At 51.8% G+C, this 10,291-nt stretch overlaps 1 protein-coding gene across 3 annotated transcripts in view; it reads right to left on the bottom strand.

The window, feature by feature from the left end:
- Positions 1–79: 79 nt before the first annotated feature.
- The window catches only part of LOC130375580 (collagen alpha-1(V) chain-like), a 55,570-nt gene continuing 45,358 nt past the window's right edge, over positions 80–10,291 (bottom strand). For 2 of the 3 annotated variants that reach the window (XM_056582589.1, XM_056582590.1), the window contains 15 exons: positions 10,015–10,068; positions 8,986–9,039; positions 8,432–8,485; positions 7,510–7,563; positions 7,077–7,184; positions 6,475–6,528; positions 6,036–6,197; positions 5,569–5,622; positions 4,801–4,836; positions 4,658–4,711; positions 3,966–4,245; positions 3,259–3,374; positions 2,528–2,596; positions 2,113–2,349; positions 81–1,221 (listed from right to left, as the gene is read on the bottom strand). In XM_056582589.1, the coding sequence (XP_056438564.1) occupies positions 1,075–1,221; positions 2,113–2,349; positions 2,528–2,596; positions 3,259–3,374; positions 3,966–4,245; positions 4,658–4,711; positions 4,801–4,836; positions 5,569–5,622; positions 6,036–6,197; positions 6,475–6,528; positions 7,077–7,184; positions 7,510–7,563; positions 8,432–8,485; positions 8,986–9,039; positions 10,015–10,068 (1,533 nt within the window). In that variant the 3' untranslated portion in view covers positions 81–1,074. Of the gene's footprint in view, positions 1,222–2,112; positions 2,350–2,527; positions 2,597–3,258; positions 3,375–3,965; positions 4,246–4,657; positions 4,712–4,800; positions 4,837–5,568; positions 5,623–6,035; positions 6,198–6,474; positions 6,529–7,076; positions 7,185–7,509; positions 7,564–8,431; positions 8,486–8,985; positions 9,040–10,014; positions 10,069–10,291 lie in introns of all 3 variants that reach the window. The other variant, XM_056582587.1, reaches the window with a different exon arrangement.

The raw sequence follows: 10,291 nt of genomic DNA, 5'->3' as shown, positions 1-10,291 counted from the left end.
CCCCCCTGATGGAACCCCGAGGTCATGGGACCAGGTGGGACCTAAGCAACCCCAGCTGACAGAACCTTCAGACCAGTGAATACGATATGGGGCGGGGCGGGGGGGGGGGGACGACGACTAGGGTCATGACCCCAAGCAGCCCCTGATGTTCTGGTTCAGTTGGATCCCAAAGCACCCTGCTGGGCTTATTTAAATAAATACAATAGAATACTATCTCTGTACAACTGGACTGGACTGCCTTCGTCTCCCTGGGGGGGGGGGGGGGGGGGGGGTCTACAGCTGGTCTGGGGTCTGCTGGTCCTGTTCTTAACGCTGCTCTCTTGGGCATTTGGATTCTCCTAAAGGTCACCTCCCTGTTGTCTCCACTTGGACTACATTAACCACAATGCAACACACCGGCAAGATAGAAGGGGTATATTTGTTCTGGATTAAGCAGGCAGTGTATTTTTTTTTAAATAGTAAATAAAATATCGAAAGCAAAAGTAGAGCGAACAAGATGTTGTTAGCGTGGAGAAACGATCTTCTCTCACGGAGGAGTCCAGCGCGGAGGAGAGGAGTGACTGACAGCTTGGAGAGTGGGCGGAGAAGGGGGCGGGGCTAAACCGAGTCGCCTGCTCCTCCCACAAGGGGCGGGGCTTATTCTGTGATGTCAGAAGAACACGTTTCATCCTGAAGTAACCGTCCTCTTCTGTCTTCCTATTGGCCGTTGGATGCGGACCTCTTCGTGACACTTCCCGAGGTCCCCATGGGTTGGCGTCCATTTTGAAGTTGGGAGGGGTCTTTTTCCCCCAAGGCGAGTGATTGGTTGTCTCCCAAAAAGAGTGTGTGTTTATGAGCGTGTCTGAGTTTGTGTCTATAGAAGTGTGTTTAGGTGCTCTATGATGTGTGTGTGTGTGTGTGTGTGTGTGTGTGTGTGTGTGTGTGTGTGTGTGTGTTTCATATCATTTACAAGATAATTTACAAATTAGTAGGGCAGCTGTTACCATGTCGACATGTATCTCTAAGTGCATGCGTGTGTGTGTGTGTGTGGTTCTTGGTCATTGTGTGTGTGTGTGTGCTTGTGTGTGTGTGTGTTTAGCCCTGGAAGCAAACAGGTCCGACTTCCAGACCAAACTGCTGGTTGCTCTCCCCAAAGTCTGTCACCTTGACGTCCATCAGAGGAAGGTGCTCCACCTGTGGCGTGTTCACCTCCAGCACCGTCCGGTCCAGGCCCTTACGGTACTGCAACACAGGGTCACATGTTACCGTCATACACACTGCAACACGGGGTCACATGTTACTGTCATACACACTGCAACACAGGGTCACATGTTACCGTCATACACACTGCAACACAGGGTCACATGTTACCGTCATGCACACTGCAACACAGGGTCACATGTTACCGTCATACACACTGCAACACAGGGTCACATGTTACCGTCATACACACTGCAACACAGGGTCACATGTTACCGTCATACACACTGCAACATGTTACCGTCATACACACTGCAACACAGGGTCACATGTTACCGTCATACACACTGCAACACGGGGTCACATGTTACTGTCATACACACTGCAACATGTTACCGTCATACACACTGCAACACAAGGTCACATGTTACCGTCATACACACTGCAACATGTTACCGTCATACACACTGCAACATGTTACTGTCATACACACTGCAACACAGGGTCACATGTTACCGTCATACACACTGCAACATGTTACTGTCATACACACTGCAACACAGGGTCACATGTTACCGTCATACACACTGCAACACAGGGTCACATGCTACCGTCATACACACTGCAACATGTTACCGTCATACACACTGCAACATGTTACCGTCATACACACTGCAACATGTTACTGTCATACACACTGCAACATGTTACCGTCATACACACTGCAACATGTTACTGTCATACACACTGCAACATGTTACCGTCATACACACTGCAACACAGGGTCACATGTTACTGTCATACACACTGCAACACGTTACCATGATATTGTTCAGTCAGATGACTCTTATTAAAACTGTGCGTGTGACTAAATATAAAAGTGTAAAACAGTGTGTGTTGTGTGTTGTACGTTGTGCGTGTGTGTTGACTCACAGAGCAGCCGTCCACCAGGGCCTTGATGTAGGGGTAGGTCTGGTAGCTAAGCTCCTCGTCGTTGGCGGCCTGCAGCTGCAGCGCCCTCTGGTGGCCGTCCTTGGCGCTGCGGTCGGCCCAGGCCACGGAACGCTGGCAGTGGTAGGTGAGGTTCTGACGCGCCTGGACGCTCAGCAGCCTCAGGAAGCCCAGCTGGACCACGCCCACCGGCTCCCCGCTGGCGTCCACGTAGGAGAACTGGAGGGAAGGTCAAGGGTCAGGGGTCAGGGGTCGATCTGACAGGGTGTGGTTTCAGTATTGTTTTGCCAGATCTGGCCCAATCTGGCAAAGCTGGGTGGAATTTGAGTGTGCAGGTTGGGGGCGTGGTCTTTGGATAGGGGGCATGGTCTTTGAATAGGGGGCGTGGTCTACTGACCTTGCTTCCTGCGGCGAAGCTGCTGTACCAGGACCCGGGGGTCTCCGTCTCCCAGGTGTCCATCTTCACCTGCGTACACGAGGGCGTCAGGTTAACCCCCAGCTCAGACCGGCCTAACACTGACCCCCACTCCTCCATCTGGAACCCCTCTTACCACCGAACCGAATCCAACAGTACTTCACTGTTCCATAGTTCATAGTGAACTGTTCTCTAGGTGCTATTGGAACACGTCTTGAGCCTGTTCTCCAGGTGTTATTGGTGCCGTGAGCCTGTTCCCTAGCCTGTTCCCTAGCCTGTTCTCCAGGTGTTATTGGTGCCCTGAGCCTGTTCTAAAGCTGTTTTTGGAACACGTCCTGAGCCTGTTCTCCAGGTGCTATTGGAACACGTCCTGAGCCTGTTCTCTAGCCTGTTCTCCAGGTGTTCCTGGTGTCCTGAGCCTGTTCTCCAGGTGTTCCTGGTGTCCTGAGCCTGTTCCTAAGGGTAATGGTGTCCTGAGCCTGTTCTCTGAGGGATATTGGTGTCCTGAGCCTGTTCTAAAGCTGTTATTGGAACACGTCCTGAGCCTGTTCTCTAGCGTGTTCTCTTAGTGTTCATGGTGTCCTGAGCCTGTTCTCCAGGTGTTCCTGGTGTCCTGAGCCTGTTCTCCAGGTGTTCCTGGTGTCCTGAGCCTGTTCTCCAGGTGTTCCTGGTGTCCTGAGGCTGTACCGGAGGTGTAACAGGCGGTAACTCACAGTGTTGCTGGCCCGGCTGGGGTACAGGCAGGTCTCGGCCGATCCGCTGGTGAAGTTACAGAACACCTTGAAGGAGTCCCGCGAGCAGCCCTGGTTGGGGTCGATCCAGTACTCTCCTGCAGGGGGAGACAGAGAGCTGAGGACCAGAGGACACCTCTACTACACCACCCAGTGAGGGGGTGGATCCAGTACTCTCCTGCAGGGGGAGACAGAGAGCTGAGGACCAGAGGACACCTCTACTACACCACCCAGTGAGGGGGTGGATCCAGTACTCTCCTGCAGGGGGAGACAGAGAGCTGAGGACCAGAGGACACCTCCGCTACACCACCCAGTGACAAACCATCACAGAGGACCACACCCAGTGAGAGACAACACAGCGAGCTGAAGGTGTCCTGGAAGGAGGACAGAGGGGGAGAGGGTAGAGGGAGGAGGAGAGGAAAGGATGGGAGGGAGGAGAGGGGAGAGGGGAGAGGAAGGAAGGAGGGAGGAGAGTAAAGGAAGGAGGAGAGGTAGAAGCGAGGAGGAGGGAGACAGGAGGAAGGAGAGAGGAGCGAGGAAGGGAGGGAGGAGCAGTAGGAAGGAGGAGAGGGTAGAGGAGAGAGGAGGAGGCGAGGAAAGGGAGGGAGGAGCGAGAAGAGGGTGGAGGAGCGAGGGGAGAGGGGGTGGAGCAGCAGCCCCCTCCCTGGCGGGGGACCCCCCCATCGTACCGTCGGGGAGCCCTGGCTGGCTGAGCAGCAGGTCCTGGCAGGTGCGGGCGGGGCTGTCCCGGGTTCCCAGCGGGAAGCGCATGGTCTCGATCTCCTGCCGCAGTGAGTTGAGCGAGCCGAAGATCTCCTCCAGGCCCTCGCCGCCCGCCGCCGCCGCCGCCCCGGGGGCGTCCGCCTGCTCCGCCTCCGACTCCCACATCATCTTGCTGGCGTCGATGGAGCGCTTGGACTTGGGGCTGCGCTGGATGGGCAGTGGCTGGATGACGTCGCCGGGGGGGCCCTGGGGTTTAGGGGGGGGGGGGGGTTAGTGTTGTCATCATCGTCACGGCGATCGGACACGGGAAGGACCGCCCGAACGCGTTGCGGTGGGTCACCCTTGCTGTGTCCGTCCTCGATGTGTTTGTTGTTCGTCTACGCGATTGTGTCGGTGCGTGGACGTGAAGTGGGGCTTTCAGCTCGTCTACACCCCAACACATCGTGTTTATGGAGGACAAACGCACACTATTACAACACACACAAACGTGTGCGTTGTAGTAGTGTGTGTCTGTCACCCACACTCTACACTCAAGACAAACGACAAAGCAGCCTAAACCCAAACCGAAGCCCAAAACATTGTGGGCCGACGCACGAGCTGGTCACTCCCGCCCAGGTGATATACCTTCTGGTTTGGTAAAGAGAGAGGGGGTACTCACAGGGGGTCCAGCAGCGCCAGGTATACCCTTCTCTCCCTTGGGTCCTGATCCACCCTAAACAAACACACACACACCAGAATTAATCAATTAGCTAATTAGCAATTAACAAGGCCCTAACGAGGTGATAAGTAAGGTCTACTCACACTGGATCCCTTCGCTCCCTTGATTCCTTGAGGACCCTGGAAAAAAAATTAGACCTCGTGAACACATGAACCATCATCACAGCTCTATAGGTAATCACTACTGACAGGTGATCACATGAACATCTATAGGTAATCACTACTGACAGGTGATCACATGAACATCTATAGGTAATCACTACTGACAGGTGATCACATGAACATCTATAGGTAATCACTACTGACAGGTGATCACATGAACATCTATAGGTAATCACTACTGACAGGTGATCACATGAACATCTATAGGTAATCACTACTGACAGGTGATCACATGAACATCTATAGGTAATTACTACAGAGTGGTGAACACATGAACATCTATAGGTAATCACTACAGAACGGTGAACACATGAACATCTCCATAGGTAATCACTACAGAGTGGTGAACACATGAACATCTATAGGTAATCACTACAGAACGGTGAACACATGAACATCTATAGGTAATCACTACAGAGTGGTGAACACATGAACATCTATAGGTAATCACTACAGAGTGGTGAACACATGAACATCTCCATAGGTAATCACTACAGAGTGGTGAACACATGAACATCTCCATAGGTAATCACTACAGAACGGTGAACACATGAACATCTATAGGTAATCACTACAGAGTGGTGAACACATGAACCATCACCACAGCTCCATGGGGGACCACTACAGACAGGTGAGCACATGATCATCTCTACATGTAAACATTAAAGGTTAAAGGTCAAAGGGTCTTACAGGCAGACCGGGGGGTCCAGAGGGTCCTAGTGGTCCGGTGGCTCCAGACAGACCCTGGAACCCAGCAGAGACACACAGGGAGGTCAGGGGTCAGACTGGGGGGGTCTAGACACACTGTGAGGTCAGGGGTCAGACTGGGGGGGTCTAGACACTGGGAGGTCAGGGGTCAGACTGGGGGGGTCTAGACTCAGGGTCAGGGGTCAGACTGGGGGGGTCTAGACACACGTGGAGGTCAGGGGTCAGACTCAGGGGGGTATAGATTCAGGATTATAGGGTCAGGGGTCAGACTAAGGGGGGTCTAGACTCAGGATCATAGGGTCAGGGGTCAGACTAAGGGGGGTCTAGACTCAGGATCATAGGGTCAGGGGTCAGCCTCAGGGGGGTCTCGACTCAGGACCATAGGGTCAGGGGTCAGACTCAGGGGGGTCTCGACTCAGGATCACAGGTTCAGGGTGGGGGTGACCTACGGTCTCTCCCTTTGGTCCCCCGGTGCCGTGGGAGCCGATCATGCCCCGGTCTCCCTTCTCGCCCTGCTCCCCGGGGGGTCCGATCAGACCGATCAGACCCGGGTGACCCTTCACTCCCTTGGAGCCTGGATCTCCTCTCAGCCCAGGCAGACCAGGAGGACCCTGCAGGAGGAGGAGGAGGAGGGGGAGAGCAGGGAGAGGAGGAGAGGGTAGAGGAGGGACTTGGTTAACATGTGTCCTGTGCACCCTCGCCAATGTCCTGTCGTGCACCACCACGAAACCTCTGCACACGTCCACCGGTCCGGCTGGAGCTCTCACGTTGTGTTCAGCACTCTAGCAAAACTACAGGAAGTGCATCTAGAAACAGGAAGCGTTCTGAAGGACCGGTCGGTCCGCTGTTCTGCTGACGGGGGCGAGGACGAGGAGGTGGAGGACTTACCAGAGGTCCTGGAGGTCCCTTCTGTCCGGTCAGGCCAGGAGACCCCTGCTCCCCCTGCAACACATCAGCACGAGCACACGTCAACTCCCACAATGCAGCACTCTCGGCTCTCTCCCTAAGCCCCCCTGTAGCTCGGCATCTACACTTTAAAGTTACAACCTTTTTTTTAACACTACTGAAAGCAACTAGACTCAAAACTCACTTGTCCAGAGTTCGCCCAGACTTTGAATAGCCTCCCCCCCCTTATCCCCCTACCTCCCAAACCCTCTTACGCAACTATTGTACGTTGTTTGTGCTGGCACTTAAGAATAGTACTTATCATCGTGTAGAATCTCATCCTAGCTATCTCTGTGGGAGACAGGGAACGGGTTAACCTAGTGATTGTTGGTGATCGGCACTTGGTTCCAGGAGCATCCTCACTGTACCCACAGAGACATAGGGTTGTTTCTCTTTCTTCTGACAAATGGACTTATTGTATTTCGCTTTTGGATGAAAGCTTCTGCTAAACGCCCTGAATGTAAAATGAAACTAAGACACGTACAACCAAACGCAAAACAAGCAGGGAAGATGAAACAGACGACGAATCCCGACAAAGTACTGACCACGGATCCGGGCAGGCCCCTGAGGCCCTCCGTTCCAGGCTTCCCTAGCTGTCCCTGGGGCCCCACGGGGCCCGTCTTTCCTGGGGCGCCGACAGCGCCGGAGTCTCCCTGCAGAGAGAGAGGAAACATTGCAGCGAAACGTTAACACCATAGGCCGCGAGCACATCGATGAATCTGTTCTGGATCCACACACACAACATGCAAAGCCCCTCGTCGGATAACACGCAGTCTTCCTCTGGTTCAATGTACGTAGAAACTGAGTCAAGCTTCAGAAGTATTCCGAAGAAAGGAGGAGGGACTGAGGAGTTGTGATGTCACCATAGGGTGTGGGTTGCCCGGAAACTGTGGTAGCACTAAAAGGCGTTTGTCTGGCCACTGCCTGGCTCTTAGATCAAAACGACCTTGCAGCAGAGCTTGACCTTTGAACCCTCACCTTGGTTCCCTTCTCCCCCTGTCTTCCTTCGGGTCCTTTGGTTCCGGCAGGGCCCTGGGAGATCAGACACAAGAACAGAGTGAGACGGGAAAACGATCAAAGAATGTATCACAGTGAGACTTCTTGTTGTCTGGAAAGCGAGATGAAAGATAAAGTTTGATTGACCAAATTAAGGATTACGGTTGACAGTCTTGGCGTCGCTGCTCTAGAGCCTCTCTACTCCACGCAATAAACGTGGGGCTTCACCGATTGACTGTTCAAGAGCACAACGTTCTAGAGTCTTCAGGAAGGATTCCTGAACCTCACTGGTCGACCGTTCTAAAGCACAACGTTCTAGGGTCTTAAGGAAGGACTCCTGAACCTCACTGGTTGACCGTTCTAAAGCACAACGTTCTAGGGTCTTAAGGAAGGACTCCTGAACCTCACCGGTCGACCGTTCTAGAGCACAATGTTCTAGGGTCATCAGGAAGGACTCCTGAACCTCACCGGTCGACCGTTCTAGAGCACAACGTTCTAGGGTCTTCAGGAAGGACTCCTGAACCTCACCGTTCGACCGTTCTAAAGCACAACGTTCTAGGGTCTTCAGGAAGGACTCCTGAACCTCACTGGTCGACCGTTCTAGACCACAATGTTCTAGGGTCTTCAGGAAGGACTCCTGATCCTCACCGGTCGACCGTTCTAGAGCACGTCTTTCTAGAGTCTTCACAGAGGACTCCTGAACCGTCGGAGACCTGAAGCACTTTTCTCTGAGTCAAATCTTCCTTGGAGATGAGCCCTGAAGCCGAAGGGTTCTACACTGGAGAACCAGGACAGGATCGTAGGGCAGCGGCAGTCAGGGGCTCGATCCGGCCACCCCTCCACGTCTTTCTAAAGGTTCTCCGTTTACGGTACCGTATGCACAGAACCTCAAAACCCAACCTACCCTCTTCCCAAGAGGTCCAGGGGGTCCGTTCTCTCCGGTGGGTCCCGGGGAACCCTGCACCACAGAGGGGAAGTGAGTTGAACAACGATGACCCACAACAGGAAGTGACATCACAAACACAAACATTACATGAGTCAGGTTTAAATACCAGTACATGATGTTAGCAAGTACAACAGCTCAGTACACAATAACTATAGTTAGACGGTAAAAGCATGACAGTAAAACATAACAAAGGTATCTCTACATGATGTTAGTCAATGCAGCATAACAATAGTGTCACCAGTAAAACATAACTATAGTATGTGTAGTCAATAAAACAGCTATAGTATGAGTAGTAAAACAACAAACAACATCTGCACGATATTAGTCAATAAAGTATAACAATAGTGTCTGAAGTCAGAAATCATAACTATAGTATGACTATTCAGTAAAAAAAAAACATAGTGTGTAGTCAGTAAAACATAGTTACATTGTGGTCAGTGAAACAGCCATTGTACATGAACATGCTGTAGCTTCGATAAATGTGAGCTAAAGTAAAGTTAGAGGAAACTCACAGCTTCTCCTTGCTCTCCGTCCTCTCCTCGGTCTCCTTTGGCTCCGTCCTGACCCTAAGGGAACGCAAGAAGACTCAGCACCAGCTAACTCATCAAGGTCTGAGCCTAAGGAGACTCAACACCAGCTAACTCATCAAGGTCTGAGCCTAAGGAGACTCAACACCAGCTAACTCATCAAGGTCTGAGCCTAGGGAGACTCAGCACCAGCTAACTCATCAAGGTCTGAGCCTAAGGAGACTCAACACCAGCTAACTCATCAAGGTCTGAGCCTAAGGAGACTCAACACCAGCTAACTCATCAAGGTCTGAGCCTAGGGAGACTCAGCACCAGCTAACTCATCAAGGTCTGAGCCTAACGAGACTCAACACCAGCTAACTCATCAAGGTCTGAGCCTAACGAGACTCAACACCAGCTAACTCATCAAGGTCTGAGCCTAAGGAGACTCAGCACCAGCTAACTCATCAAGGTCTGAGCCTAACGAGACTCAACACCAGCTAACTCATCAAGGTCTGAGCCTAAGGAGACTCAGCACCAGCTAACTCATCAAGGTCTGAGCCTGAACATGGTTATTGTTTACATTATTTAGTTAAGACACCAAACAGGGACTAAGTACGGTAATAAGCATGGACTAGTTAAGGTATTTAACATGGACTAGTTAAGGTATTTAACAGGGACTAATTAAGGTTATTAACATAGGCTGGTTAAGGTAATCAGCAGGGACTAGTTAACAGACTAGTTAAGGTAATTTACAGACTTGTTAAGGTAATTACCAGGGACTAGTTAGGGTAACTAACAGGGACTAGTTAGGGTAACTAACAGGGACTAGTTAAGGAAATCAACAAGGACTAGTTAAGGTAATTAACAGGGACTAGTTAAGGTTATCAGGAGGAACCTGTTAAGGTTATCAAGAGGGACTAGTTAAGGTAATTAAAAGGGACTAGTTAAAGTTGTCATGAGGGACTAGTTATGGTTATCAAGAGGGACTAGTTAAGGTAGTAGTTGACCGGTAAAGAGAGGGTTAGAACTTACTCTGGGTCCGAGCTCTCCGGGGGGTCCGGGGTCGCCAGGGAAACCAACGGGACCCTGAAGGGATGGACCACGTCAACACACCATCGCCATGACATCATCACTCCTCACCATCGCCATGACATCATCACACCTCACCATCACCATGACATCATCACACCTCACCATCACCATGACATCATCACTCCTCACCATCGCCATGACATCATCACTCCTCACCATCGCCATGACATCATCCCTCCTCATCATCACCATGACATCATCACACCTCACCATCGTC

The sequence above is a fragment of the Gadus chalcogrammus genome, chromosome 22 (assembly GCF_026213295.1).
Source record: "Gadus chalcogrammus isolate NIFS_2021 chromosome 22, NIFS_Gcha_1.0, whole genome shotgun sequence".
In the NCBI taxonomy this organism is placed as follows: Eukaryota; Metazoa; Chordata; class Actinopteri; order Gadiformes; family Gadidae; genus Gadus; species Gadus chalcogrammus.
The sequence above is the reverse complement of the archived record's forward strand: the minus strand, read 5'-3'. Positions and strand labels throughout refer to the sequence as shown.